Source organism: Rhinolophus ferrumequinum, chromosome 19 (assembly GCF_004115265.2).
Source record: "Rhinolophus ferrumequinum isolate MPI-CBG mRhiFer1 chromosome 19, mRhiFer1_v1.p, whole genome shotgun sequence".
NCBI lineage: Eukaryota > Metazoa > Chordata > Mammalia > Chiroptera > Rhinolophidae > Rhinolophus > Rhinolophus ferrumequinum.
The window spans coordinates 41,017,113-41,032,673 of NC_046302.1; the positions used below are offsets into that span (position 1 = coordinate 41,017,113).

The window sequence follows — 15,561 nt, forward strand, 5'->3', positions numbered from 1 at the left end:
GGTGGGACTTCCTCCCAAACCACTGTCTTAAGAGCTGCCGCGACAGCCAAGGAACCTCACCATCTTCCTCGACGGGGCCACATCCCACCATGCTCGTCTTGGTAAAATGCCTCACGGACAAACTACCCCCAGATAGCACTAATTACACTGAATACAACTACGTTCCTTAACAAGGACTATGCCGTATGCGTAGTGCTGTGCCTGACATCAAGGTTCTCTTATTTGTGTCTGTTACACGACACTGCCCAACACACTGAGACCCAGGGTAGCAGCTCTTTCAGCTGTGGGTGAGGGCAGGTCTGCCACACACGATGAGCTGAAAACGGACATCTCCGCAAAGAGAGAGCTTCAGACTCACTGCCAAGTTCACAGCCCAAACTGGCACAAAGTGGAATCAATGCTACTTCCCAGCTGTGTAACACTTAAATCGCCAAGTGTGTGAGACTGAAAACTACCCAACTTTCCCACCTTGCTGCCGTGAATGAACTACCTCCTATGCTAACCACGGTTGACCACCGTGACTAAGTGTGTGAAAAGTTATTTCTTATGGTGTCCGCCTCGCAGTCAACTTAACAGAAAACACTTGAGATGCATCAACATAGCTCAGCAGGGAAGTGCAACCACTGACCCCCTGACAAAGCACAAGAAGCATAAGGCAAGATTTTCAATTCCAGTGTTAAGCCAAGAGTTGACTTACCGAGTGAGGTCAAGTGGCAAATGATGATAGCCTCATTCTTTGGCTGGCACTCAACTCATCGTTTTAGATACAGGCTACTGTTCCAGGGCTGCTGGTGTTATTTACAGCCCTGGACACATCCTTACTCTGGCCAGCACTAGGCAGGTTCTGATTTCTGAGATGGTTCACATCGCGACGTGAGCACAGCTCAAACTGATACCCTTAGCATCTGTCCCATTCGGTAAGAACTCTCTACATGGCTGAGCGTTGTGTAACCTCAGCAGCTTGCTGAATGGAGTTTAATTTCACCCCATCGGTCAGACTGCAGGGATCTCTAGAGCCCTTATTAAGGATGAATTACAGAAGGTTAAGGATTGTGAGACGAGGGAGGAAGTGGAGGAAGCAACTGGAGAAAAGGGAGAGGAACTAGGACACTTTCAGCAAAGAAGATGGACAAAATCCAAGAAGTAAAAAAACAAGTTTATTATTGGACTATTTCCAATACCGTATTTCCCTGAAAATAAGACCAGGTCTTATATTAATTTTTGCTCCAAAAGACGCATTAGGGCATATTTTCAGGGGATGTCTTTTTTTTTTCCATGTACAACAATCTACATTTATCCAAATACAGTCAATGTCATCTTCTTCTGGAACATCGTCATAACGTACTAAATGCATCTGTCTGGCTGACGATCTTAACCGGGGCTTATTTTCGGGGTAGGTCTTATTTTTGGGGAAACATGGTAGTAGATGTTAAGGGCCCATACCCCAGCATTGTTTTTAGGGCACGATAGAAAGTTGCACATGGAAACCACCACCAGAATCTAAGGCAGGAATTGATGCAAGTCAAAATCCAAATTAGAAACTCAGGCAGAAGAATGCAAGTACCATAAATAACCACAATCTAGCAAGATATGAAACCAGGTCCAGCACAAGCCCCCCAAATCCTACTCAGCAGGGGTGAAATGTAGTATCTGCATTTTCATAGCTCTCCGGATCACTGATATACCCCAAAGTGGGAAAACCATGGCTCTACTGCTTGCAACATCCACAGCCTCTGCTGAGGATAAGACATGGTTCCCAGGGACTGAGTCATCTTGGGTGACCTTGCACATCCTTGGGTGGACCAGGTGGACCTGCCCAGGAACAGCCAATGAAGAAGCTACTTTCTGCACAAGCTTTCGAGCTTTTGTCATTAGTGACACAGGAACAATGATGCAGAGTGGAGCCAATCTAAACTGGAACTGGAGATTCAGAAAGCATGCTTAACTCAAGGCTTGAGTGAGAAGAAAGGAAAACGTACAAAGCCAAGAGTGAGTCACGTGGATGGCATGAGAATGGAAGGAAATGCACCTCTGCTGTTGACAAGATAACCTGGTCCCTCAAGCCTCAGAGGTCATGAGCATCTTGACTGCACCGGCCGATTAGGCCAGGCTGCTCACCCAGCCAAGCCCGGTTCCTGACAGAGCATCCTTAGAACAGAGCCTACATCTTCAAGTGCCCTTGCAACCAAAATAGCCAAGCACACCAAGTGCCAGGAAGGGCTAAAGATAGACATTAGGCATCCTGTGAGTGGTGTCAAGGTGGGGTGCTCTTCTCAGTGCCAAGGGGGGAAGTCCCACAATTGTAAGCTACGGAATAGTTAGGTCTGGAGCGCTAGGATTGAAGGCTGGAGATTACAGGTAGTCCTCAAAGCCAGGACCTTCATGTACCTTTTGTTCCTTTCTTCCCTATACCTCAAAAAGGAAAAACACACGCATAGCCCTACAGCCTCCCCGCCAATGCTGGTGCTTTGCTAGGTAAGGGGACCCAATCCAAGGCTGCTGTCCGCATAGGGAAGCTGCATCCAGTGAATCAGCACCCCAGCACCCCTCCCAGCCCTTCAGGCTCTCAACCCCACACTGCCCTGCCCTGGACTGTGGCTTCCCCAAGGATAAGACCTTCTCCTAGCAACAGGACTAGCAGCAACAAATAGTACAGTTCACATGTTCTCTCATTTTATCTCATCATTAAGCCCCTGAGGGTTGCACTATCTTCTTGCCATTCTATGAAGCCTAGAGGTTAAGCAATTGCCCAAGGTCACACAGCTAAAGGGAAAACCAGTACTCTAAAGCCAGGTCTATACAGGTCTATATAAAGCCAGTCTGAAGGTTATGCTCTTAACCTCTATGTTCCCTGCCCTTCCCGCACCAGAGTTTAAATGTTTTTAACTGTGATATAACACACGATACAAAATTTACCACCTTAACCACTTTTAAGTGTACAGTTCAGTGGCATTAAGTACACTCTCACTGCCGTACAACCGTCACCACCATGTATCTCCAGAACTTTTCATCTTGCAAAACTGAAGTTCTGTACCCACTGAACAACAATTCCCTACTGCCCCCTCCCTCCCACAACCACCATTCTACTTTCTCTATGAATTTGACTTCTCTAGGTACCTCATGCTAAGTGGAATCATACAGTATTTACCATTTGCTAACTGGTTTATTTCACTTGGCATAATGTCCCTAAGGTTCACCCATGCTATACACGACTCAGAATTCCCTTTTTTAAAGACTGGATAACATTCCATTGTATGGATAGACCACATCTTGCTTACCCATTCATCCCTGATACTGAGTGGCTTCTACTACCTTTGGCTAACGTGACTAATGCTATTTCAAACTCCTTTATTATCCTCCACTCAGTGGCTAACACGCTGCCTGACGCATAGCAGGGGAAAAAACATGCAAAGAGCATCCTTCCATCTACTTTCAAAAGAGCATTTTAGGAAATTAGATGACAAGGGACTCTGATTTTTGAATCAATAGATATTAATGCTATTATACTTGTCATACCATTGAGGCAATTATATACCCATATATTAAATTATGTTAATATACACATATCAAGTGGGACTATAAATCAGTGTAACTACTATAACATTCTGTGAGCCTTTATGTTTCTTAAGCCAACAGACCAGAACTGCTACATTCAAATGAGTATTTTTCTCATTTGAATGAGGAGACCTGGGAGCTCTCCACTGACTGATCACTGAGCGGATTCGAAGCCAGACCGTAACCGCCCCCAGAGGACGACAGCTAGTCAGAGGCCACACAAAACTGGCATCAGTACCTGGAAGTCACACTTAGTCTATAATAGAAATAGGTGTCAGGGAATCCCTACCTTACTCAACCACCTTACTTCTTTAAGTTCTGGCTATTTCCAGAACAGAAATCTGCCTACCTTCCAGGCATAGAGTTATCGCCACCACACAAAGGAAACAAAAGAATACACCATCAGATTTGAAGCCAGTTTCAGGAGAGGTATAAATGAACCCGGATTCTCGCATGTTCGTTACATGCAAGGATCTAGCATGTTCGTTACAAAATTAATCACATTTTAAGGGCATTCTCATCATTTTGGTACACACAGCTTGCTACATAGTTTTACACACATATGCCCAGTAAAATGACTATTAAAAAGAGCAAGCAGCTTGACAGCAAAGAAACACTACTTTCTGGCTGAGGAGACATTCATTTTCCTTATTTTACAAATTAACATTAGCCCCCCATTAGTGAGTGTAGGCAAACTGAGAATGTCATTAAATCTGAGACAAGATAAAGCAATTTATCTCCTTTTAATGTACTAATACCACCTTAGTGCTTATTCGCACAACAAATGAACCACTGGATCGGAAGAACTCAAGGTCAAAAGACTACCCTGCAGAGATGGGCTCTTCCTCTCTGCCTGACATACACCCCGGCAGGCAGGTGGAAGGTGCCTACACATTTGTTGGCTGAGTGAGAAATATAAAAGAGGGTATGAATCTGTTAATACCTGGAAAGTGTAAGAAGTACTATTATCATCCCTGGGGAGAGAAGACAACTGAAACAGACTCAACTTAATTTTTCTTCCCTGATTCATTGTTGTCTTTTGAAAGCCACCTGCTTTGTTCATTTCACAGGAAGGACGGTGATCCTTATGTGCGCCCACCTAATCATGCAAATACCCATGAGTCTTGATGAGATTGTTGGTAAAAAACTTGTGAGTTAACTGGGAGAAAAATAAAAGGAGATTATGCTTTTAATATAAATGATAAGCTTAGGAATGTAAGTGCAAAAAATATGTGTACTCAAAATTATACGTAAAATTAGGATGTTCAAATATAAGGCAGTTATATTAGCTTTCACATCCACAAATGTTACCTTGCTGTTATTCCACATTCAAATCTTGTGCTAAGCCTTCAGGCACGGCAATAAAAAAGAAAAACAACATTTAATTATCTCCTGACAGGGGCTCCACATTTCATAGATTTAGGCAAGTGCCAGAGGGAACAGATGGGCCTTCCACTGGGTACCCTAAGCCAAAAGCCATGCCAAAATGACAGAAGATAATGATACAGTCAAGGTGGCTGCTTGGGGGAAAAACGCCTTTCCTCGAAGTGCCACGGCCCAGAAATAGGAGGTGAGTATAGGCGGGCATTAAACCAATTCAATGGCATGTATTGAATTTCTACAGCATGCAAAACTATTTCTTGGGAACGGTGAGGGATGTGAGCGTGAAGAGTCAACCTGCATCTTCAATGACAGCAATTTTGCAAATATACACACCCAACCATTAACTGTGCACACGTAAGAAGTAAAATGGAGAATCAGAAAATCTCAAAGCTTCTTAAACTTGGCATTTTAGGTTCATCCTATTTTCAGAGGCATCGCCTCTCTGGGATATGTAAGTAACTGATGAAGTACAGTAACAAAATGAACGCCTGTGAACTTACCACCAAGTAGACTGCTCTGCCCAAGTCCCACTCCTGCCACTCTCAACCCCCTGGGGACTACTCTTCTGGTTTCCTCTTTCTTATTCCCTGGTTTTCCCTCACAGTTTTATCACGTGTATATCCTTCCATAATACTGTTCATTTTGCTGATTTCAGAAATTCGCAGAAATGGTTACCATTCTGTACATATTCTTCTCTGAAGCACCTTAAGTGGTACCGCCATCATAGAAAGGCGGATAATCAGTTCTGAGCATGCGTCATATCGTTGGTGGGACAGCACTGGGGTCTGGATGAGCAACCAGCAAAAAGAAGTTAAACCAGAGTCGAAAGTGAATGGGCAGGGCACACAAAGTCGAGACTTGAATAGTACGATTTATCAGTTCAAATCTTTTACCTTCTCATCCTTCCCTAAAGACGCGCAGTATCAGTCCCAGTACAAATGGAACTGGCCTTCTATTGCCCAGGATCTTTTTCTTGTAAAGGCTCGTCTCTAAGCCAGGGGACCCGAACTTCTCAGTGCCGAAGAGATTATAAACCAAGTGTTTGAATTCCATGCAAAAAGCATCTGGATTCACTCGTTACCTTTAGGATTTCATGTCACAATGCATTTGAGTTTTATAATGGCTGAAACTCTCTGGGAAAAATCAGTAACTTTTCATGATGGGCCTTCTCATTCCTCCCCAAACTTCAGCAAAGGAGAGAAAAGCCTGCGGGGCCTGTGTCACTATTAGAATTGCTCAAAGAAGGGCAAAAATGTGTAAGTCAGTCAATAAATGTTGAAAGGAACATTATGAGCCATTAACTCGGCACTCAGATACATAAGCTTGATCAGTGCCACAGCAAATTATCAAGATATTATCACCAGCGCCAGGATCCAGACAACCTGAAGAGCTTCTCCTCATTTCCAAGCCAAGATGCCCTTGCTTGAAGGATGGCCAAGATGACAACCTGAGTGAGGAGGGTGAGCTCCTTTTCCATCAAACACCTGCCCCAGTCAAGTGGTGGTGAGTCAGGTATACCCACAAAGGGGAAGACGTCTGACTCACGGGCGGATGGCACAGGGCTTCCAGGAGCATCATACTTGGTTCTCTGCGCCTAGCTTAGAAGGGGAACCAAATGCCCATTAGACCTCAAGCACAGTAGGAAAGACAATGCTCTCACTGGGGGGGTTTTAGGGGGAGCTGGAGCGAGACAAAGTGCCGGGAAGTAGACCGTGCGCTGGAGTGAAAGGATGGTTCAATTTACAATCAAATCACTGTATACTGCTCGAGTTTCATATACATCTAGTTTGCCCTTTCTGAAGATATGAACCTCTCTGGGGGCTTACATCGCCTAAGGAAAGCCAAAGACAAAGGTTTTGCCTACACCTCGGACACAGTTTTAAGAGGCCCATGGGGCTGAGTGTGGTGGTGGCAAAAGAACACAAAGCCACCAATTCCTAAAGGAAAGAAGTGCATGATCAGACCATCTGCCTGACTTTCTGCACTTGGAGACTATCCTTTCTCCCTTCTCCTCTCACTGCGGGGGATTCTCTCTGCTGCCGGCAGGCAGGGCAGTGGTAGGTAGAAAGGAATCTCCATGTTAGGGCCTCTCTTACGCACAAATGTTCTGGAACCAATCATCAGTGGGACAGAACCTCATGGAAGGCAGTGGAGCAGAGAGGTCAGGCAGGCCCCTGGCCAGACACCTACCAACACCTACGAGGAGTATGGCATCAGGCAAGTCATGTAAGCCTGAGGCGCCTCATTTGTACATGGGGATGACGGCAGTGCCTACATCGTAATGTTCTTGTTAAATGAGTTGCTACAAAGCACTTAGAAAGGGCCGGGCTCAAAAGCACTCGATAAACGTCAGCTACCCTAACTAGTATTTTTCTAGTGGTGGAGCTTACAAACTAATGAAGGGGGAAATACACGCCAACATGCCTTATTTTACATACATCTGTACATTTTTCCTGAATATTCTGGTTTCCATGACTGCCTATCTCTAAAAATAGTCATTTAATGCACTAAAACTTTGCTATGTCTTTTTTTTAATTTCCTGTATTAAAACTATAAATGAACACACCAAACACATGAAAAGATGCTTGACTCGCCAACGAGAGTCAAATGTAAGTCAAAAATGAAACATTTAGTGTTAAGTTTAAAGGGAGGAGCAATGACCAGTGCCAGGGAGGAATGAAGAAACAGACTGGTTTTCTTTCTGATGAAGACCGTAAAGGTGTATGCCAGCAATTCCACCTTTAGGGACTTTTCCTGAGGAAATGATTAAGTGAGGTTCCAAGAATGTTTGCAACATTTTTCACAGTATTAAAACATTGGAACCAATAGTCATCAAAATGGAAATGGTTAAACATATCCAGGTAATGCATATTACGCAGCCATTAAAATGGTAAAATTACCTCGTAGGTTGTGAAAAAAAGCCATAGATTAATACAGACGGGTATGGACTTATTTTTTAAGTACATGTTGCAACGTGCGTAAGCCTGAAGCAGTGCTGCTCGACAGAAAGAAGGCATACCACACACGGAATTTAAAATGTTCTAGGAGCCACATTAAAAACAGGTAAATCAAATAAAATATTTTAGCCCAATATAGCCAAACTATCATCACGGCAACACTTAATATAAAAAGAATGAAAGAGCGACTTTACATTCTTTCTTCGTAGGAGTCTTGGAAACCTGCTATTTTACACTTCCAGTGCCTCCCTGAGAGGCCGGCCACATGGGACCACCCTACTGGACAGCACAGGTCGAGAGACCCCACAGAAGTAGCTAACAGTAGCTGTTTCTGGGGAAGGGGAGTAAGGAGCCTTGGCCTTTCCAGCACTGTATGAATTATTTCAATAATCATTTGTATTAACAGAAAAAAAAAAGGAACACTGTAAAAAATGCTTTCTAATTTTCCTTTAAAGCTAGAAGAGGAGACCAGAAAGCACAGCTTAAACTTAAAACTTCTTTCAAACTGTCCTTGCTCCTTCCCCAGGGGGTGGTGCGGGAAGTGAGAACGGTTCCCGTTTCCCCACACCTTGGTCATCTACTGCTTGGGTAGCTGTTCCTCCCTTTCTCTCTCACCACGTCCCTCCCCCGTATAACCAACAGCCCTTTAGGACAGCAGTGGGGAGGGTCAGAAGAAAAGGCCAGCACCAGGACTAAAAGGGACAGCGGGGAGCGGCTGCCAAGCACATTCAGTGTGCCCGACACTGCTAGACAGGCTCTTTACATGTGTCACATGTCACATCATCCTCCAATAACCTTGGGGAACATACCACCCCCATTGTTCAGATCAAGATACTTAGAGAGTCTCTGCTCCAAGATGTCAGAGCTAAGAGCGTTTCACCACAATCCCCAGGATGGCCCCCCGAGATCCTGGGCACACAGACCACGTGACCTGGGGGCCAGGGCTGCCCATTCCGAGCTCATCAGCTCATCTCAATAAAATCATGGAAGACAGCTGCATTTCTTCATTAGGGGAAAACAAATCCCAGGCATCTTGTATTTGCAAGAACCCCACCCAGATCCTGACACTTCTCCTTTAAACCCATTCTTATATCGTCAAATGTAAATAAAATATTTCCACTTAAACCATTGTCACTGCAAACTCAGTATGTGAAAACAGAGTGTAACCCTCGTCCTATCCTGACTTATTTCTCTGCAGCCTCAACAGGGAAACTTCAAGGTCACAGCTGCCTCCTCCCTTACCCTTGCCCACATAATCAAACATTTGCTGAGTTCTAGGCTCAGTAATACCTAAGTTGCTTTAAAAAAAAATAAGCACACCTAGTACCTAGATCTTAATTTCTAAATACCATTCTTCAATGTACATAAAAAATGAAAAAAACTACAGCCATCTACTTAACTAAGGGATCAAAGTGACACGTCAGTAATGAAACATATTAACACCCTGTATCTCCTGAGATGGTGCACTGAGAAAGGCACTCACTTCTGATGCTTTCTTGCCAAAAATTCATTACCTACATTTAAACATAAGAAAACATCAAGCAATCCCAAACTGAGGGTCATAACTGACCTATCCTCTTAAAGGGCCAAAATCCTGACAGAAAAACTTGAGGAACTGTCACCAACCGGAGGAGACTAGAGAGAGCTCTGATGCTAAACTCCATGCAGAATCCTACATGGGATCCTGGACCAGAAAACAAGTCCTTAAGTGGAAAAACTGGTGCAATTCCAATAAGGTTTGTAGGCAAGTTGATAGTATCGCATAAATGTTAACTTCCTGTTTCAGTAATTGCACTATGCTTATATGAGGTGTTAATACCAAGGGAATCTGGAAAAACACACACAGGAACTCTGTGCTATTTTTCACAACTTTTCCGTAAGTCTAAACCTATTTCATAATGAAGCGTTTCAAAACATTACCATTGTTACTACCCGCCCAAATATGTCCAGCTCATCCCTGTCGTGGGCTTAAACTCACTCTCCTCTCGTCTCCTGCGAGGGCCTTCTTCCCGGTGGCCATGTATATTCAAATCCCATTCATTCTTCAAGGCCAAGCCACATGCCCCGCTGCCCGAGGACGTCTTTCCCCACTACTACTGCCCACCTGCCCGCCGCTTCTACAAAATGCCCTGGAACTGGGAGAATCTGCCCTCCTCTCGTGACACATGGGTGATGCTGTATTGTTAGTTAACTACACAGTTAACTGTGTTTAGGTTTTGTTGCCCAATGACGATGTAAAATGTATTTGGGTAACAAGTGCATCAGAGCACACGCTCTGTTCACTTTACAATGGACGGCTTTTTAATGTGCTTTCTGAGAACCCACTGAATTACAAAACAGAGGTCAACTACTGTTTCAACCCCATGGGGTGGACCTTGACAATTCTGCATGTACAGTGACAAACACACTATCACTTAGGAAAAGCAGTATTTGGACTTCTACAGTGTAAGCAATATGGTTTATAGCTGAACCTCACCACAGAAAAGTATACTTTTCTTTTTAATCTTGTCAGAATTTAGAATGTCTAGCTGGTTTCCACTCAGGTGCCTGAGCCCTGACAGGAAAGAGAATGCCATCTCTGTTGAACAAAATACAGAGGGATGCCACAAAGGTTTTGAGAAAGGAAATTTCACATTTTAAGAAAGGAAAAAATTATTAAAATTATGCTGATGGTAACCACTTTGAGCACCTCCTGTAATTGCAGAAGTCAAACGTGACTTGTATTCATCTTTTGTTATTGGTATATATTGAATATTACAATTTTAATACAGTTTTTCTTTCTTAAAATGTATATACATCTTTTTGGCACCCTCTGTAAGTGCAATAACATACTTAGACTCCAACCAGACATGGAGCTGTCGAAAAGCCTTCTAATGTGCGACTATCCTGCAGCTAATAAAATGAAATATTAGGAGCACATTAACCAAAAGAAAATGGAAAAAAAACTAGCAGCTAAAAAGCAAGCTTTCCCAAAGGCCCAAGGCGGGAAACTGGGGGTCAACAAACAGCTACGAGGAAATTCTAGCAGGACTTTAGGTGGGGCAGTTCGGGAGCTACTTAGGAGACAAGCACCTACTAAAGCAGAACGCGAAACACACTGGAGCTTCCAAAAAACGTTTGATGCACCCTCTGCTTTCCAGCTCTCAGCCTAATAGAGATGTGGCATGACACAAAAACTGCCAACAAGGGGGGACAGGGCAACCTTGTTCAGTGTGTACAGGTAACAGGCAGAGAACATGCTGTGTGAACTGGGTAACAATTTGCCTGCAAACTTTGAAATTCTGATGGTTACCAGCAGGCCCCAAAAGGGCCCATTGCATTTATAGGCCTACCTGAGAAAGGGGAGCAGAGAGGAAAGGGAGTGGCGGCTAGGGATGGGAAAGGACTTACATTTGGGAGGAACCTGCACTACCTGATGCACAGGTAAGGGACAGTTCGAGTTCACCAGCCTCACAGCACACGAGTGCTCTTCTCCAAAGGACTGACTGACCCCGAATTGGAGCCCTTAGGATAAAGGCCTCTGGGCTCAAAGTCACCACCGTCATACACAGGGTGTGTCGACCAGTAAAGCAACCTCCCAAGAGCCCCCAAAAATCCAATTGCTCAGACACCACATATCAATTAAAAAATCAAGCAGGAAAGGCTTTTAAAGGGAGTGATTTCAATCTGGTGATTTCCCACTCCACTGGTTAGAATCAAAGTAGTATACTGAAAATCACAGTACTTGAAAGAGCAATACTTCAATTCTTCCTCCAGAATAACCCACAGTTGTATTATTCCTCCCGAGGGAAAGGTTACGTATTTTACTTTAAAAAAAAAAAAATCAGACTATCGTCTGCAATTATCATAATTAAATCATACTCATCATGCTTGCACAGTTGGGGTGTCTTCCTGGGACCTGTACAAATCAAAGGAGTCCCTATTGTCTTTTCCTGTGGGTTGGAAACAAAAGTAACACTTGCCACATCCGAGCCAGCTGTGTGAGAGCCCTGCGTAAGCGCCACCTTTCTGTAAGAGTGAATGAGGCTGACTCACCTGAACATCAGCCTCCAAGTGTATGACATGTACTCCGAGTTTCTTTTCCCATCCAGAAAAACCTCACTACAAAGAAAGCAATTTCTCAAATGTGAGGTGTTGGGTTTTCTGAAAACAGGAGTGCCTTTGTTAATGGGAAGGGCCCTTTGCCAATGACTCAAATCAACTCCAAAAAAAAAAAAAATATATGTATGCACAGCACATGAGCCAGCCGAAGAGAGCTGACAGAGAGCAAGAAACTAACTTGGAGGGAGGGAAAAGGAGGAAGCCTTCTCTTGGATAACTAGGAATAGACTAATACACTAAGTTCTTACCTGAAACTATTTATACTTAGCTAATTTATACATTTAAGTGCCTCATTCGAATAATGTCTTCCAACTGTGTCACTAACGCAACAGGTATAATCAACAAAGGGCTTCAAAATTTCCATCCCAGGTGTAAATACTGCTGGCATAATAGATAATTATTCCCATCATATATAATACACTGAAGGGTGTGCCTGGATCCAGTATTCATCACATTAGAAAAGCCCCACTAGCCGGTTAAAAACAAAAGGGAACACTGGCTACTTTGATAATACACAAAAATGAACAAATCATCTCCCCCAAGAAACAAAGTGAATATAAATAGCAGACACAATTTCTCTGTATAATTTATGAGTCATATGCATACAGAGAATCCAGCTTAGCAAGTGAGGTGACAATGGTTAGGAAACAATGCACCGTTTCTCATAGTAAAGCCTAACTGCGTAAGTGTGTTTAACTCTGCCAGGAAGAAAAATAACAGCAACACAATCTTGAAGATACAGCATTGGTCATGGAAAATCTTCTCAAATTCAGATTTATAGACTTAAAAGTGTTTAAGAACTAGAAACCTATTAACACAGGGATATACAGTCCCCCTAGCCCTAGGAAGAAAGTCTAATACTATTTGGATTACGCCAACTCTCACACCAATAAACTTAAAAATATGTGTCTTGTATGTTCTCCCAAGACCTTTGCCTGGTGAAACAGTTTTGTCCATCTCCATAAGTCCAGAAAAAGTACACTAAAACTTTAGCTCAGACTACCCCTAATTCATTTGTAATAGTTAATACGCAATATACTCATTTCTAACATGCAATAAAATTTTTAAGATTGAGTGGTCTCCTCTGAAAGTGTTGTCTTTAAAAGCAATCCAATATTAATTCTTTTTCCAATAATCAGGGCTCCAAAAATTAAGGGTTTATTCAGTTATCCATTAGCTTCATATAACGTTGCAATCATCTAATAAAAGACTTCAGGATACATTGCAGGTATATTCACTTAAGTCACTCATTTCACTTGGGAGTACAAGTGGCATTTTCGTGAACTTTCCTGTAACAAAGCTCAGCCCTTTATACTTCAGATTTTTCCCTGACTCACAGGTTTCCAACCTTCAGTCAAAGTTCCTGATAACCCACGTCAGGGAAAGAACTGAAGCCTGGAGCTCTGAGAGCTCCTCCCACGGGTAAACGGGGTGGGGTGCTTTTCCAAAGCCAGAAGCACCCGAGATTCCCCACACACACCCCCACCTTTCCGGGAATCTACCCTCCGACCATTCGTGATCGCTGCTATCGCTGTCAGGGAAAGCCTGGTGGGGATGGTGCAGGTGTCCCCGGCTGCTGAGACCCGCCGCCAGCTGACTTACATCCTCTGCGGTGGCGGCCTCAGATCATCCCAGTTCAGCCCTGCCCCGCTCCCGGAGGTACGATGAAATTAGAAAACTTGCTAAAGGAAAAATAGCCAGCCCACCCAACAGAAGGACTGGCCCACGTGCGCGGCAGCGGCAAGCAATCGCCAGGTGAGAAGGCGGAAGTGGCCCTTCCTCCTCCACCCAGACCTGTTGGCCCGGTAGGTGTCCTGAGGATCGCACACCCACGAGTGTGCGTGCACCCCCCCCACACACACACACACCTCTGCATAGAGGCGAGCACAAGGCATTGTCCAAGGTGCCCCGGCCACAGCCAAGACAGGCAGGCAGGAAAGGCGTGGGAACATCCAAAACTGAAGAATGGGTTGGAGGTGGGCACGTGCTTTAAATGCCCCGACCCCTCTCACCCCCAGCGCCAGGTTGAAACTCGAGGGTACCTCGGCTGCGGCTGCGCACCAGTGGGCGTAGGGGGAAGCGGTGACTGGTCCCTAACTTTAACCATAGCAACTGCCGCGGAAGCGGGGCGTCTCCACTTTTCTGTCCCCGACTGAGGACGGAGCCCCATACATCCATTCTAACCTTGCAGGCACCCTGGAAATCCACACTCCACACCACCCGCACCCCCGCCAGGTTACTCCAACCCCCTCCCCACAGTAACTGAAGCCCTCCCGGTACCCATCCAGAGGGGTCACCTCCGAGTGCCCCTCCCTGTCAAACTATGAATGCGCTTCCCTGGGATCTCCAGCGATCCCATGGCTTACGTCCCTCCACACCTCCAGCCGCTGCACCCCTCACACCTCGTTGGGACCCCTTCTCTCTCCACCCCCAAGTGCAGGAACATCCCCTCCAAGTTCAGGGTTTCCCCTCATTGACCTCGGGAGAAAAGGAAGGCTTACAAGCCTTAGTGGGTCGACCTTGGGAGCTCACGCTGAAGAGCACCTGGGGTAGGGTCCGTGACTGAGATGGGCGCCACCGCAGGGGGCTGTCCCCACGCAGCGGGTTCCGAGCTGGCCCCCGCGGTCGGTTCGGGGAATTCAGCCCGAGCCGAGCCGGAGTCGGGGCGAGAAAAGCGATGACCGAGTGTCGGGGAGGAAACCAGAGCCCTAGCCAGGGACAGAGCCGCGGCCGGTCAGTGCCAGGCGCTCCCCGAACAGCCAAACTTTCTCCTCCACCCCGAAGTTAGGGGCGCCGAAGAGATGGTGAAGGGGAGCTTAAGAGGCATCTCAGGTGCCCCCCGGCTCCTGGAGCAGCAGGAGAAGGCGCCCGGGAGGGCCTCGGTGGCCTGGCGCGCACCGCCCCCGCCCCACGCAGCCCTCACCTGTGCCCGCCCGGCCGCGGCGCGCGGCCCGCACTCACCTGGCTGTAGAGCTCGCTGACCGACATGACCCCGCGGGCAGGGCCGAGCCCGGGGCGCCGTGCCTGCAGACTGCCCTCGCTCGTGCCCCGGCGGCGGCAGGTCCCGGCTCCTCGCTGCCCCGGTGGCTCTCAGTCCACGGCCAGCCCGCCTGGCGCCATCTTCCTGGGCTGGCCGAGAGTTTGTGTGTTTCTCGTCCCTTTCCCCCGACCTGTCCCGCCGGCTTCCTGGAGGCGCCGCGACCGGCTCGCTCCCTGCCGGCGCGACCTTTACTCCCGCGGCAGCGGCGTCGCTGCGGCCGGGCCGGAGTTGCGGGCGGGCGGGGGAGGAGGCCGCGCGGCGCCGCTCCCGGCTCAGGTATGGGAGGAGGTGCCGGCGCCGGGCGGCGGAGGGAGGGAGGATAGCGGGCGTCAGAGCGGGCGGCGGGTGTGTGCCGCCGCGCCTTTGCGCCCAACGGGGCCGGGCTGGACGCGCCCTCCCGCGTCCCCGCCGCCGCGGGGTCCTCCGGCCTGGGGGCGGGGCGGGCGAGGAGCGGGCGGCGGCCGCCCCCTGCTGGACGCCGCGCGCACGCGGGACAGGTGCGCGCCGGCTGCCGCACCTGCCGCG

General features: G+C 46.7%; 1 protein-coding gene across 2 annotated transcripts in view; it reads right to left on the reverse strand.

Moving 5' to 3' along the window:
* The window catches only part of MYO5B (myosin VB), a 317,583-nt gene extending 302,276 nt beyond the window's left edge, over positions 1-15,307 (reverse strand). The window contains exon 1 of one of the 2 annotated variants that reach the window (XM_033087341.1): positions 14,958-15,307. In XM_033087341.1, the coding sequence (XP_032943232.1) occupies positions 14,958-14,984 (27 nt within the window). In that variant the 5' untranslated portion in view covers positions 14,985-15,307. The remainder of the gene's footprint in view (positions 1-14,957) is intronic. The other variant, XM_033087342.1, reaches the window with a different exon arrangement.
* Positions 15,308-15,561: the final 254 nt, after the last annotated feature.